The sequence below is a fragment of the Astatotilapia calliptera genome, chromosome 14 (assembly GCF_900246225.1).
Source record: "Astatotilapia calliptera chromosome 14, fAstCal1.2, whole genome shotgun sequence".
Classification (NCBI taxonomy): Eukaryota; Metazoa; Chordata; class Actinopteri; order Cichliformes; family Cichlidae; genus Astatotilapia; species Astatotilapia calliptera.
The window spans coordinates 29,657,069-29,673,091 of NC_039315.1; the positions used below are offsets into that span (position 1 = coordinate 29,657,069).

The following is a 16,023-nucleotide window of genomic DNA, read 5'->3' on the forward strand; positions in this document are numbered from 1 at the left end:
ACTAAAACAGGTCCGTCTTAGGCCCCTGAAGGTTCTTATCGATATGAAATATTATGTGTCATGAAGCAGGCAGGATTGAGGACCCAGAATGCAGACTCTTAGTGGCAGGACTAACTCAAAACACAGCTTTATTGCTGATTACAAAATACATGAAAGCAAACTGGAAGAAACTAGGAACTAAACAGGCAGGTTTAGTTCCTTAACCTGCAAGAATGAAGTAGATCGGGGCAGACGCAGACATACACACAAGGTCAAACAAAGGAACAAACCACATGGGGGAACATAATCTAACTAACGAGACAGGGGAAGCACAGCTGAACATGACACACACCAGACAAGAGACTGTCAAACTAAAACAGGAAGTATGAGACAGATGAAACACTGGGAAAAAAGTGAGGAGAGAGAGGACAAGAGAGCAAGGAACGAGACGGACACACAGAGACATGACCAGGGAAACAGGCAGATAAACATGAAGACTAGACTGACCTGACAGAGGACACACAGAGGCAAGACCAAGACAAACAGGACACGCAGGCGAGACCAGGGCATGAAAAGGAACCTAATAACTAACTAGACAATCTGAACTACAAATACAGAAATGCAACTAGGAAACAATTCACACAGAGAAAACAAGTATGAATAAACAAGACTCAAACAACCAAAAACACAAAACACTGACTCAACATCCCAGGTACCCTAACAATTATGACAGCATCAAGTTGCCTAGTAACTGCCTACAAGCATTCTTGCACATAAGACCTTTTTAAGAATCTCCTCATTTTAATTTCACAACAGTGACATCTAATTTTGTAAATATTTAATTTACTACATTTTGATGTCTCCTAGTTATGATGTTTAGAACATCATCATTTGATATCATTTGACACTCTTTTTTTTTTTTTTGCCTGTCCCGTTTGGTTCTTTTGCCATCAGAATTATTGTCTAAAGGCAAAGAAAGATGCCCAACGGATTTACTTTACCAAATGGACCATCCCAGCCTTGCCGTAATGGTCTATTTGATTCACCTTTTATTGTTTATTTTATTTATTTTTTATTTTCACTTGCTAGATATTGGACAGACTTGAATCAGGAAAAGAAAAGGGAGAAAGGAAGAGGGGGAAAAAACAGCGGAGAAGCGACAAAAAAAAAACATATATCGATCACCTGGATCACCTGTTGAGAAAGAAAAAAGAAAACAAGCAGAAGAAAACGAGAGCAATACAATAAACAACATCACGATGATATATGGGAATATAACTGTAAATACTAAATATTAAACATTATTGTGCAGCACGTAATATCGACAGCGCACAGTGTGCTTTGAGGTAGGAGCCAAAAAGGGTGTCGTTTGTGTGTGTGAGCACCCGTGTGTGCACCTGTGAGCATGAGCGGGCTTGTTTTTAAAAGGTTCCTTCATGTAATGATCCGCTAGAGGGTGTGGGGGGCCACAGCCCCGTCCTCCAGGGCATGAAGCATTTGACACATTAACGTATGACTAAGTTTACTGTTGTTAGTGGGTATATTGTACATTTAATGTCAGATAAAGAACAATATAAATATACTTAGGGAAATGGGATTTCTAGCATGCATTTTTTCAGGTGCATGGTATCGACATGTACTGTGTAGCTAAACCACGGTGTACATAAACTGCAATCAGAGCAAGATAAATTAAAGCTTTAATCTTTAAATATATGGGTGCATATTCAGTTGAAAACAGTCATGCCAACATTACCAACATTTCATTGTCCGCTCAGTGGGGGTGGACAGTGTCTGGCCAATAAACGTAGCAGTACACTTATATTTTTTAGAAAATGGACAACTGTAGTTTAAACATTCAAACATGTTAACATACAACAATCCAATATTTATCTGTTCATTTAAATTAACATCTACCACCCACGTTTCTTTTTTGCTTTTGGCTTAATGTATTTACTGTATGCGTTTGCTACTAGGAAAAAGATATCATCTATTTAAAATGTACACATTCTCCCAGTAGCATTGTCGCAACCAATTAAATGTTGTTTTACACTAATAACTAATATTCTGTTTTAATGTGTTAGGTGGATGTGTATGATGAAGGCTCGTACACCTGTTCCATACAGACTAAGCAGCAGCCCAAGACCTCACAGGTCTACCTCATTGTACAAGGTAAGCTACAAGCTCCTGCTGCAAGGCAGAACGTGAACATATCGAATGAAGTCTTTGTCAAAGAGTTCACAAGCAGCATACACAAATGTTAATGCAAAAAGTCATTTCTATTGCATTTGTTTTGTATGGTGTCTGGAAAGGAAATTACAGGAATACATTTCGTGAGAAACAGCATGCCTTGTTTTACTTCAGCTGAGTCTTAAGTGCACTTAAAAATCTTAAGCAGTTTTTCACTTCAAAGAATGTGAAGTTGTCTCTCTTTAATTGGGACAGCTGCAAAGATGAGAGCAGGAGGTAATCAGGAAGAGTGAGAAACGGTGATATTTTTCCCTATTAAATCTAGGTTTTTTTGAAGTTTTCCTGTGGGTACGAGGCTTTTGGCTCATGAGATTACAGTAGAAACAATTCTGTGAACTCATCAACTTTTTCTAGCTGAGAGGCCTGATGAAAAGGTATCAGCCTCAATGCACAGTCATGTTAAGCTGTTCATTACTCCCCTTTTTAACTGGAATTGTGAATGGTCCCTGTAGGCGCTGGGAAGCTATATCTGCTGATAGTCAGACCCATACATACATTTCTTAACTAATTTTGGATTTGTGGCTTAAAACTTGACTAATTATCTCAACATGGAACATCTTAGTTCAATTACATGGCACATACTACTTAGATATCAGGAAATGGCTGTGGTGCTTAAAACAAATTAATAACGGCCTTGGATGTGCCAAAATGTCTGAAAACGAAATACCAGATAAAGCAGGAGTAAATTTTGTGCTCCCAGATCACACCACAATCGATTTTTAGGTCAAAGAAACAAGTTGAAACTGAAATGCAGACTTTCAGCTTTACTTCAAGGTGTTTGATAAAAGTATTGCCTTTTGTGTTTAGAAATTGAATTGAAGTCATTTTTATTTATAGTCCTATAAGTTATAGGACAAACTAATATAGCTTCAAATAGAAATATTGTTATTTGGATGAAAATCTGTTGTAGTCAGAGACTGTGTGAAGTTTAAAACCCATGGGTATCACCAGCTGCTGTGCTTCCTCCTTTGTTATGCTCTGCCAGGCCTTTACTGCAGCCACTTTCAGTTGTTCCTTATTTGTGGGTCTCTCTGCATTCAGTTTTGTATTTACTAACTGTAAGGTATTCTCTGTTGAGTTAAAATCAGGTGTGACTGACTTGCCCATTGAAGACTATCACATTTCTCTTCCTCATGAAACTCTTGTGTTGCTTTTGCAATCATTTTTGAATTATTTGGCTGAAAGTGGGCAGCATTGTACAATCTGTCAGGAGTCACAACATCAATGAACACTAGTGGCCCAGTTCTACTACACTCTTTGCATGACCAAAGAGTGTAATCAGTGGTTTGCATGTTGTTGTAAACCCTCATTGTTTCCATTCATGAAGGTGTCTCTTGATTGTAGACCTTGACCTTGATACACCTACTTCCTGTATATATCCTCACTTGGATTGTTTTAGGAAGCTATTTTTCTTAAGCATTGAAATAATTTTGTCATCATGCACTTGAACTGGCCAGTGCATTCATTCTCTTTAAGAATGCAGATTCTTGATTTGGCCACTCCTAAAGTTTGTGTTATTTCTCTGATGGGTTTACTTTGATGTCCTAACTCGCTTGTACTAACATGTCTTTGGGCGTCATATTTAAAATTACAGTGAAAAGCGGTAAATGATATTTCGTCTGCACTAGCTCTGTTATGGTAAATGGTAAATGGCCTGTATTTATATAGCGCTTTACTAGTCCCTAAGGACCCCAAAGCGCTTTACATATCCAGTCATCCACCCATTCACGCACACATTCATACACTGGTGATGGCAAGCTACATTGTAGCCACAGCCCCCCTGGGGCGCACTGACAGAGGCGAAATTATTGTCATACAGTACCAGCAAACCTCTGATAAGACAGAATATTAGCTTACGTCACATCAAAATACTGATTTTCTTTCTAAAGTTACCACTTAACGCTCGAATTCAGGTATTTATTATGATTTTCTTTGTCTTATTATGCCCTTAAGCATTTGCAACATAATTTCTCTGCCTGTAGTTTTTCCTGCCTATTTATATCTACACACTGTCTCAGAAAAGCAAATCACAGCCAGGAAATAATCTTGGCGATAACAGTCTCATTAAAACATTTATTCTGATGTTCACACTTGGCTGTTATACAGCAGCTGCACACTTTTTCAGGGTAACGGTTGGCCTTTTCAAGCCTTGTTCAAATCCCTAAGTTGTTTTTCTTTTATGAATCGCTTATAAAACAATAAGAGCAATACAAACACGCAGTTGTGCATCAAGGACAAAAAGGAGAGTTTATTATCGATCAAAATGCCAAGTCTCTCAGTTTGGCTTTTTCAAAGCCACAGCTGGTTGACAGAATTTTCTTGTTTAAAGAGTCTATTTTATACATGCATGCAGAATGAGTTCTCACAATTGGATTTCCTATGGTGTCTTTGTTTCCTTGCATGAATGTGGGGGTTGAATTTTTGCATGCTTTTTCATCAAGCTGTGAATGTCTGAGCTTCTCAACTGTCCGTCACCCAAAAAGTGACAGTAAATGTTGATGGAGTGTTGTATACAGCATGTACTTGGATACATTTAATGTTGTAGCTCAATCCATTTCACCAGTGCTGGAGTTTTTTAACTGCCCTCTCCATTTTGAACCTCCTTACTGTGAGATGTGAAACCCAACCGCAGATAACTGCTACAGGCTGTCAGTGGATGAAATGCATCACAGTGCAATTTCACCACACACAATAGTCTACTGAAGAACTTATCATCCAGCTATGAACTGAAGATATCATCCATTAACAGCATTTTTAAAGGTCAATATCTGAATTGATGTTGCTCTTCTGGGATCCATGGCAGCAAATTGCCTCTCCTTCCCAGAATCCATCGTGTCCGATTATTCACTGCTTGATCATTGGAACGTCCTGTGCCGGCTTCCAGAGTTTCTGACGGCGGTCTCATTCATCACAGCTAATGCGACGGTTATGGCCAAACATTGATTCTGTTGCTTTCATTACCTGCTATTTTGTCCTTTGCTCTGCCTCTCAAAGTCCCATTCAGTGTTGATGCCATTGTTATGCTCATCTATTGTATTTCCCTGCTGTGTGGGTGTAATCTTCTCCTTTAAGTTCACTTCAGCATCTTTCATCTAAATTGCCTTGCAGTGCTGAAGGCGTAGGTTTCTGGCAATTACAGTGAATGTGTTACTGTGAACAAATACTGGGACTTTTTATTTACTTTGAAATTTTGATCAAATAATGAACGGAGATGTGCTCAAACAAGTGAATGCAGCATACAGGTTAACTAGGTGTACGTTTGATTCTGATTTGCAAATATCCGACTGTTCAGCTTTTACTAGTTTTATCCACTCTTTTTGTACTCTAACTATAGTTGTTTACTAAGAGGACAGGACAATGTCTCTTTGTTTGTGGTACTATAATGACATTACAAGCAGCAACCTACAGCAACCCCCACAAAACCCAATCAGCTCTGCGGGATAATAATTCACCCCACCTTCATCTTTTAATGGGTATGAAAATGTTCCAAGCTTCAAACATTGCCCCTGGTTACAGACCCAAGAGCAGGTTCACATAACCAAAGCTGACAATTTTCTGCTAGCAGGGACAGGGTCGTAATTGGAAAACAAATGATCAGACAAAGTAAATTTGCCGTGGATGGAAAAGTGGCAGACTCGCGGGGCTCAGACGAGCGATACCAGGAAGCAGGGTCACTGCACATGACAAGAATCGTAATATAAGGGCGGGCTTTTCACCCCAATCCAATTAGATTTTTATGAAACACAGAATTTGGTTGATCGGCCAGTCTAAGACAGTGCTTTTATGAATTGAAGGTTTAATGGCTCCTTAAGCTACTTAAAAGAGTGTGTATGTGATTGATTGTAGATTTGCAGTGTTATTTGATCTCCTGCTAGATGTGTAAGTTTGCTCATTTAGAAGAAATCGAACAGTCTCTAATATTTTAGAGAGAGAGGATATCAACAAAAATCCAGAAAAAAAATCACATTAGATAAAAGTTATGAACTGATTTGCATGTCATTGAGTGAAATAAGTATTTGATGCCCCGTCTTCCACTCCAACCTCTCCACCATCATGGGCAAGACCAAAGAGCTATCAAAGACTGCCAGGGACAAGATTGTAGACCTGCACAAGGTTGGAATGGGTTACAAGACCATCACAAGAACACTGTTCCTACAGTCAAGCACAGAGGTGGAAACATGATGCTTTAGAGATGTTTTTCTGCTAAGGGCAGGATGAGTTCACTGCATTGAGGGACCATGTATCATAAGATCTTAGACAAGGACATCTTTCTCTAGACCAGAACACTAAAGATATGTTATGGATGGGCTTTCTAGCTTGACAATGACCCACAACATTACAGCAAGGCACAAAAGGAGTGGCTAAAAAAGAAACACATGAAGGTCATGGAGTGCCCTCCAAGGTCAATCGCATAGAAAATCTGTGGACTGAGCTGAAGCTTTAAATTGCCAAACAGAAGCCAGGAAATATGAAAGATTTACAGAGTTTCTGTAAAGATGAGAGTGGACCAAAATCCCTCCTGAGATGTGAGCAAACGAGGTGGCCAACTACAAGAAACATCCTACTGTGTTTGCCAACAAGTTGTGTTTTTCTAGGTGATATATATTATATTTTATTCAATGACATGCAAATCAATTCATAACTTTTACGTGTTTTCCTTGGGGTTTTTTGTCTGTATCCATTAAAATTAAGATATTTAATTATTTCTCTCACTGTACAAATGCAGATTAATATTAGATTCAGAATATCTTACATTTCATATAAAATCCTACCTGATTCACTTTCTCATAGCCTGTGGAGAGGTTTTATCTAATCATGTACACTTGACAGACTTTGAACTTGAACCTTATATAACTAATATTAAATTACATCTGCTCTGCGCTGCTGGGGTTTTTTGGAGTGTGCATAGAGTTCAAGCGAAATTCTCCACCACTTCAACAACTAAGAAAAAGTACACTTTAGATGTATATAGATCTAATAGCAATCCCTGAGGGAAAACAGTTTCTAGGGTTTTTTAAAGATGAAATCCACAATGTAAAAAAAAAAAAAACCCTGTCCGAAGCCCATAGAAACTGCTTACTTCATTAATAATACCAATTAATAACTAAAGGATGGAAGGAGGCAGTATATTTTCTCTGATGGCAAATATTTGACATTCTAAAAAGTTTCACAACTTTTTCCTTTAACACTGTCATAACAAATAATCTAAGGTTTTCTTCAATCTTACAGGAATAAGGGAAATTTGGGATATTGAGTGACCCTCAGATGCTGCCCTCATAATTTCCTTTTTTTTACCATTTCTGTTGGTATTTTGAATTTTTACTCAGTCAGCTTATTTACGCACAAGGTGTCCTTGGGTTAAGTGAATGTGATCTCAACTCATCATTTTGTGAATCAGCAGGGTTGCTTCAAACTATGACCCTAACCAAGAGTGTATTGATTTTAGAGCTTAAAGCTAACTAAGCATATTTGCAGTAGAATTAAGGGCCGAACCCTATCCAGCAAGTAATAAATAAAAACCAGGGTCAACAAGGAAACAACCCCCATATGGGGTTTTTAACATCTGAAAAATGTGGTCATTATTTCTCAGTGGCCAAAGTACCCATGACTGGAACGTCAGAGCACCAATGTTAAAGGACACCTTGCATGTAATGGGGAATCAGGAAGCACCTGACATAATGCTTCTGACTTGCTCAACATCACTTTCCCTGATACCATTAAACAACTTAAATGACAGTGAACAGCTAGCAGTGGAACAAAATAAGATGAGAGCAAAAGGGTGAGATAGTGAGCAGACACAACACAGTTGTAAAGGATAATCAAACAGCATACGTCATGTTCAAATAAATATGTGATATGATTAAAAAAAGAGGTATTTTGTTTGTAAATACAATATATATGAACATTCTTTTAAAAAACATTTTTTCCTAACTTCCCCAGTGTTGTTGAACATTGTAGTTCATATAGCAGTGGGTACAATAGAGAGGAATCAGGAAAGTAAAATCAGAAGTGTTGTCTCTGTGATTGATGGAGCATGTGCCGTATTTTTTTCTGAATAGCCCCTTTAAAAAATAAGCAGGTACTACCTGCAATTTATTTTTCTAGTTCTTGCCATGGATAGTGTCTGTTCCTTTGTGGCAGAATAAAGAGGCAGGATTGGTACAAACAGAGACAAATCAGTGATCAAGGGCATTTATGGCTACAGCTTTTTAGACTTTGGAAAATAAACAGCATCAGTATTGTATGCCTACAGTGCTGTAAAAAGGATTTTCTCCGTTCCTGATTTCTTAATTTTGGCATATTTGTCACACTTAAATGTTTCACATTGTCAAACAAATTTTAACCCTTTCATGGATGAATTATGACAACCTCAATCAGGATTTTCTTTCATCATTTTTATTCATTTTTAAGCATGAAAAGATGAATAAATATACTTGAGAAAAAAATACTGATTGAGGTTGTCATAATTCATGCATGAAAGGGTTAAATAATAATTACAATGAAACATGTCATACATATATAGTAACATTAAACGACCAGTGGGTGGCAGGGTATGGAGTGACACATCAGTGTCCAGTGTAGTGGTTTATGTGCAAGTATACCATCAACACTGACACAAATACAAGAAAACAGCCTTTGAATAACTGTCCACTGTAGTGACCAATATGCGTGAAAGGGTTAATACTAGACAAATGTAACCTGAGTAAATACAAAATGTGTTTTTAGGACACTGATTTAATTTACTAAGGAAAAACGTTTCCAAACCTTATGTGAAAAAGTGATAGTAGTTCTTTAAACTGGACATTTGCTTGTCTGTTTCTATTGGATGGGCTGAATTAAAAGTGTGGATGAACATTTTCAGAGATGATTTGGGATTGTGAGATCCGAAACCCTTGACTGTTTGATCTGATGTGACCAAAGTGTGGCTATGTTTTTTTTATAGCACATGTACTGTTATTGTTAGCAAGCATTTAGTCCAAAAGAACCGCCTCAAAAAGCTCTGGGCCTAAATCTCACTACTACATTATTTTCAGCAATTAAACCAGATCTTCTGTGAATCAAAAAAAGAACGAGGTGCAGTGCAAAGTACAATTAATATTTGAGAAAGTACCACATAAAAAGAGACATAAACCTAAATATAGCCTAAATCCCCATGCCAGTAATTTTCTTGTAGCCTTTTATGCAACCAGATCTACAGCAGCACTGTTTTAGCAAATTCAGCAACTCTTACTATGCTATGCTAATGTATTTCATAAAATGCAGAGGCCAGGGAGTGATTCATTCATCTCATGAGGTCGTCTTGTAATACTCGTTCCACACGGCTGGAACTTTTATTTTATTTAGTCGGCACTGCAACCGAGTCCTCCAGCAGCTGCTGACCCCACAATCAGAAATGTTCAAGCTTGTTGAACTCTGATGTCCACTTGTGTATCCAACATTTGAAGTGCTGTTTCAACAGTTAGACAAATAATGGTGTCCACAGCCAGCATGTGGTTCAGCTTTCAGTGCTCAGTGCTTCAGATCATTGGCGTAATCACTAACCACAAGTAGATCGAAAGTCATTCCGTTGGCTTGTGCATCCCACACTAAATGAGGCATAACAGCTGGACTGACTTTGACTTGCTCTTTTCTATTATTAGTGATTATGCAATAAATCCATGTGTGTCTACGTGCATGCTGGGGTGTCTTGGATGTTTCCCATATTCCTTCAAGTCTGTCAATATTATTGATCCTGTGTTAGTCTCCAGCTGCTCTTTTGGTTCCTTATTTTTGTTTTCTTCTGTTCTTCTTCTTTTTTTATCTTTCCTTTCTCTAGTCATGATCGTGCTTAATCAGCTGATTTAAATCAGCATTGATCTCATACTGTAGTTTTTGAGCAAGAGTCAGCAGTTTAGAATTTGCATTGACCTTTATAACATAAATCAAGCCATTAATATCTTTTAAAAAAAATATTGTGATTGTTATCCATCTGACAGCAACCAGCTAAGCAATTCACTTAAGACTACAAATTCTGTTCGCTGAACTGCATGTTCTTGCTTAGTTTTCAGTGCAGCTTTGTAAGTGTTATTATTGTTGGGTGTATGACCAAAGCTAGTCTAGCCAGGCAGTCTTAATTATCTCTTCAAGCTACAAGTTATCGCCCAAGCCTTCCTTGTGAGCAGGTATCCCTCCAAGACATATGGCATTATCCCTTCATAAATGTCACAGAGACAGAATGACTATAAAATAGTAGACAAGTTGAATAGTCCTATAAACAGCTGTTCCCTGGCTGCTGTGATCTCATTCCACTGAGAAATGGCACATGTTAATGTACTGCAGACACTTGTTCTGGAGCACAGAGAGCTGGCAGAATTAAACAACAACAGGATGTTGTGTGTGTGTGTGTGTGTGTGTGTGTGTGTGTGTGTGTGTGTGTGTGTGTGTGTGTGGTGGGGGGGGGGCACAGAGTTTTATTCACTCTGTGTAAAAACGGAGCTCAAAGAAGACCTTTTTGGTATCTACCACCATTCCACTCTGGCATGTTGGTTGCTTTAACCTTTATTTTCTATCTAGCAAAAGCTTTGTTTTTAATATTATGAGCCTTAACATTATTACTGACTCTAACTTAGCCACAAGGAACAACCTTTATCCAGCCTGAGGATCACTGACTTCCTGACTAAGATCAACCATCAAATGCTCCCGTCTTCAGCACTTATCCAGCCTTTCTTCCTTTCATGTCTTCCATCTTTGTATCACAATGCCGTGATATTTAAAGAGCTAATCCGCAGAACTCTCCAAAGCCAGCTGTGTCACCCTAAAGAGCACGGTAGCAGGAGAGGACAGAGTGTGCAGACTCATACGTATGTGTGTCTCTGTGTTTGCACATATCTTTTGCTCCGCATTCTGGGCGAGGAGGAGGAGTGACCTTTTTACAATTATCATGGGACAATCAGAAGCTTTCGGTGGTGCCTGTGAAGCCATCTACCCACTATCTTCCTCTTCACCACTTCCCATCTCAAGTCCTCTTTGCTCTTTTCTTCTGCCTCTGCACAGCCCTCACACTTATTCATCTCAGACCATCCCTTATCTATGCAGTTACCGGGGTGTTTTGTTACCTCCTCTCTCACTAACCATAGGGTTACACAGAGAGACAAGGGAGATAGAAAGACTGAACTGAAAGAAATTTGATGGTTTAGAGTGGATTAGGTAGTGCATTGCTTTCATTAATTCTAGATATCGGCAGTCTGTCTGGCTCCACTGCTTCAACACCATGATCACACCCACATACACATTATTGCTTGTACTGCCCCCAGCCATGGAGAGCAGACTACAGTCTTTCTACTGGATGATTCCTCTTTACCCATCTGAAAAAAAAGAGAAAGAATGAAGCTCTGACTAACTAAAGAAAAACACATCAACAAAATTTCTTCCAGTAAAAGCTCCACAGTGTCTACAGCAACTTCACAAGACAGTGCTACTGCACATCAAGGTCTTTAAAGCCACAAAGGGACACATGAAATATAGCTCTTTAGCACAAATTATATTCTTCTGATGGTATACACCAGGCTTCATAGTATTGAATTCAGTTTCATTTATATAGCACCATTTCACAGTAACAGTTGCCTTAAGGTGCTTTATATTCCAAAGCAAAGACCCTTGAGTGTCAGTGGTGTTAGAGAGAAAACTCCAACAATCAGATGAACCTCTATGAGCAAGCACTTGGCAACTAAAGGAAGGAAGAAATCCCTCTTAACAATGAGAGGCAGGCAAAGGAAGGGACGGCCATCTGTCATGACTAGACTTGGATGTGTGATGTGGGACAAAATTATAAATGGACTAGTACTTATGTAGTGCTTTTACTACTCTGTGTGGGGTATATCAACTTGTCTGCTACCTGAAATGATGCCAAAGGAAAAGTGAAAGAAACAAGAACAAAAAGACCAAAAATAATGACACAAAAACTGTAGATTTGGGTTATAGATGTGCTTTGACATACACAGAGTTCCACCTTACAGTTTGTGGCATATGTTAGTGTAGAACAATAGTAAGTTTACTAGAAATACCAACCAGTGCACTTAACCAGTTGCTATTTTAGCTACATTGTGGTGAGAGATGTGTAGCAAAACCAGTGCTATCTAAAGGTAAAGGCCTTTAACCACCAGAGGCATAAAATTTGCCATAAAATCTGTTCAAATTTTTCATGTGTTAAAAATATTTGTCAGACTTACCTATTCATAATGCAGCTGATCACACTGATGGCGTAATTTCTCTGGATGAATTTGCAACATTTATTTTTATTTATAGCTTGATTTTTTGGATTCGAATAAAAAGATCTGATAAATCAGACCATGCATTTGGTAGCAAGTGCACTCGTAGCTCAAAACGGCACTGAATATATAATGATATAGAGATGGTAAAATAATACTATTTTAGCTCAGACACTTAGACGCTTCTCCGGGTAAATCAGCTCTTTAAAATGGTTTCTCTTATGTGGTCCTAACTCTGCCAACAAGAGCTCAAACAAATATGGAAGTGTTTTTCTCAAAAATGCAACATTTTTGATGTGTATACTTTGGTGTGAAAAAGTGTTTGCTCCTTCTTGAGTTTCATTTTTTTTGTATTTTGTCACACTTATGTTTAGAATTAGAATAGAATTCAACTGTATTGTCATTGCACATGCACAGGAACAGGGCAACGAAATGCAGTTTGCATCCATCCAGAAGTGCTTTAGTGATATAGATATATTACAATATATATTAGCAATAATATAGATATGTGAGTATATTACAGAAATGGGTCTATTATGTTATAATGTACACGGTATGAGGTATGTTGTGAATATTCTATAACTATAAGTATGTACAGGCTGTAGTGAATACAAGCAATGTACAGGCTATGAACAGGATATAAATATGAAAAACTATACAGAATATGAAATAAATAACTTTACAGAAATCTGAGATATACAGCTATACAGAAATGGGAACTATGCAAGTTGTAAACAGTTGTAGGATTAAAAATTATCGAATGTACAGATTCAGATCATCCAAAAAATTTAAATATTAGACCAAGATTAAACTAGAAAAAACAACATGCAGTTTCTTAATGAAGCTGTTTATTATTAAGGGCGGGTGGGGGTGTTCTAAACCTACATGGCCCTGCCTGAAAAAGTGATTGAAGTGAGCCTTCCCAGGAGTGACTGACAAAAATTAATGACTAAAGAAATGACTCATCCAAGAGGTCACAAAAGACCCCAGAACAACATCCAAAGAACTGTGGGCCTCACTTGCCTCAGTTAAGGTCAGTGTCAGTGACTCTAACATAAGAAAGAGACTGGGAGAAAAAGTTCCAAGGCTGGTCTCAGTTTTGCCAGAAAACATCTTGATTATCCCCAAGACGTTTGGGAAAATACTCTGTGGACTGACGAGACTAAAGTTGAACTTTCTAGAAGGTGTGTGTCCCATTACACAGCATTTCAGAAAAGGAAACCATGGAAAACAAATGGAACCATGAGTTCTGCTGTCTACCAAAACATCCTGAAGGAGAATGTCCAGCAATCTGTTAAAAAAACACCTTAATTTAGAAACTGCATTTTGTCTTTACTTGTCTTATATTTGTCTAATATTTTAATTTGTTTGATGATGTGAAACATTTAAGTGTGATGTTTTGACGCACACTCAATCATCCAACCATCCATTTGCAGATTAATGATCAAGAAACTGACCTCACAGCCAGTGGTTTTAGTTTCAGTCCAGATGAACAGAATCAAGTTTTTAGGATTAAAGTGTGACAAACATACAAAAAATAGGAAATCAGGAAGGGCGCAAACGCTTTTTCATGCAAGTTCAGATCTGGAAAATTTGGAATTTCGTGCTGCATTTGTGTGATTAATTCTTTAATCACAAAGATGCAGAACTACTGCAACCATTTCTTTCTGGAGACAAATCACTGTTCATTCAGAAGTAAAATAAGCAGTTAATTTTACTTCAAAACATTCCAGATGTCGTATTTTTACCAATTCTCTTTTCCTGTTACTTTAATTTTAATCTGCAGCACTTTGGAGCCAGCACTTTAAGGTGGATACTTCCACATCAACTCCAGCCTTTAGTTGTGATAATTGACACTACCTTGTCAAGAGCAACTATTCATATATTTAGAACAACACTTTATCAATTATTCATGTTGAGTTGCCGGTTTAAACACATTTGAACTGCACATCGCTATCGCACTCAACTAATTTTAGCCTCTAAACATTCTTAATAATAAGAGGAAGTTCGGTGTTTTACTGTTAAAGCACTTTAAAACCTCTGCAGAAGCACTGGCTTGGTGAAGGACAACAGTAAGCCCCGCCATGCCTCATTATGTCTGCCGTGAGCACTGTAGCAGATCGGCAGCTATACACGCATGCATATACAAAAACGCTTCAGGGACAAAATTACAAGTAGTTGTCACACTGTCCATTATTCCATCCAAGTCGAGGAAGAAGAGGAAAAAGGCAGAGAGCGACTGTGGGATAAAGCAGCCACACGCTTTTTTTCATTGCCTTTGAACCTTTATAATGAAACTGACTCCTTGAAGTTTTAATGAAAGTAACAATTTACCATTCGCTTTTTCTCCCTGGGCTGCTGCAGCTTACGTTGCTTAGACTGATTCTTTAAAAAAAATGTTTTTAATAAAACTGCAGTCTCCTTTAATTTTATTTGTGCTGGCTGCGAGAGGTCCTCTCATGCATTTAAATGGGGTCATCCCATGGACACGCATGACAGCTGAGTATCGACAAGGGCTGCAGGTGAGCCAGCAGTGCTATATTTCACAAACTAACCAGGGGAGCCAGTGGCCATCGGTTCTGGCTAATATCTCCCTGGTGTTATTTGTGATATAGAGGACCACTATTTCTTTTCCATTGCCTCCGCGCCCTGCACGCACCCTCATTACTTCTACAGGACCTGCCAGTATCTTTTCTCTCCGATCCCTCACCATCTTCTCTGTGTGACCCGAGCCTGTCAAATAGATGGACAGCCCTTTGGCACAGTTCTTCTTGCACCCACGAATGCCTCTGAAAGCGAGGATTGAGTGGCGCAGTTAAACATGACCCCACTTGCTCTCTCTGAGGAGTAGACAGGAGGTTAGGTATATGTAGAGGTTGCACCTGTGTGACTGTGTCACAGCACGTAGGACATGTCCTGTATAAGTAAATCTATGGGTTTGTGACTGCCTTTCAAGAATATCCCCCTTGTGCACAACACCTATGTGCTTTTAAGCGTTTCACCCTTGCTGTGCTTTATAGGTTGTGCTCTTCTTTTTATCAGTGTCTATGACTGCTACATAACTCTGATTCATACTCATTTGTGTAGCTTTTGGTGGCTGAACTCACTGTCCACCTGCTATTCAGACCAATACTTTCGCTCGCTTCATTTATAAGAGCAGAAGCACAAATAGGTTGTACTCATGACACAAAGCGCCACTATTGAAAACTGTGTGCTAGATATTAGCAGAAATTGCTCGTCCTGTTCTGGTGATATCAGTAGATCCCTCCTGTGGTCTATTAATGACTTCTACAAAGCCTCTTACATGTTTCCAAGCTCATGAAGCGGAGAAATCGGCAAGGATACTGAGAACTGTCTTTCTGTGGGCTTTCACAGCACACACTGCACTTCAGACACAATGAGCGGTATCTGATTTCAGATGCCTCCTGATGGCTCAGCTGTATCAAGCTGAACACTGCTCAGACCTGGATGCAGTCTACTTCCCTGCTCTCCTTCCTACTCCTGTCAGCAGTTAGATCAAAAAGAAAAGGTTTTCTTCAGTGGGCACATA

General features: G+C 38.6%; 1 protein-coding gene across 4 annotated transcripts in view; it reads left to right on the top strand.

The window, feature by feature from the left end:
* The window catches only part of lsamp (limbic system associated membrane protein), a 1,260,578-nt gene that overhangs the window by 1,185,222 nt on the left and 59,333 nt on the right, over window positions 1-16,023 (top strand). For all 4 annotated transcript variants that reach the window (XM_026192045.1, XM_026192044.1, XM_026192043.1 and 1 more), the window contains one exon: window positions 2,061-2,148. In XM_026192045.1, the coding sequence (XP_026047830.1) occupies window positions 2,061-2,148 (88 nt within the window). The remainder of the gene's footprint in view (window positions 1-2,060; window positions 2,149-16,023) is intronic.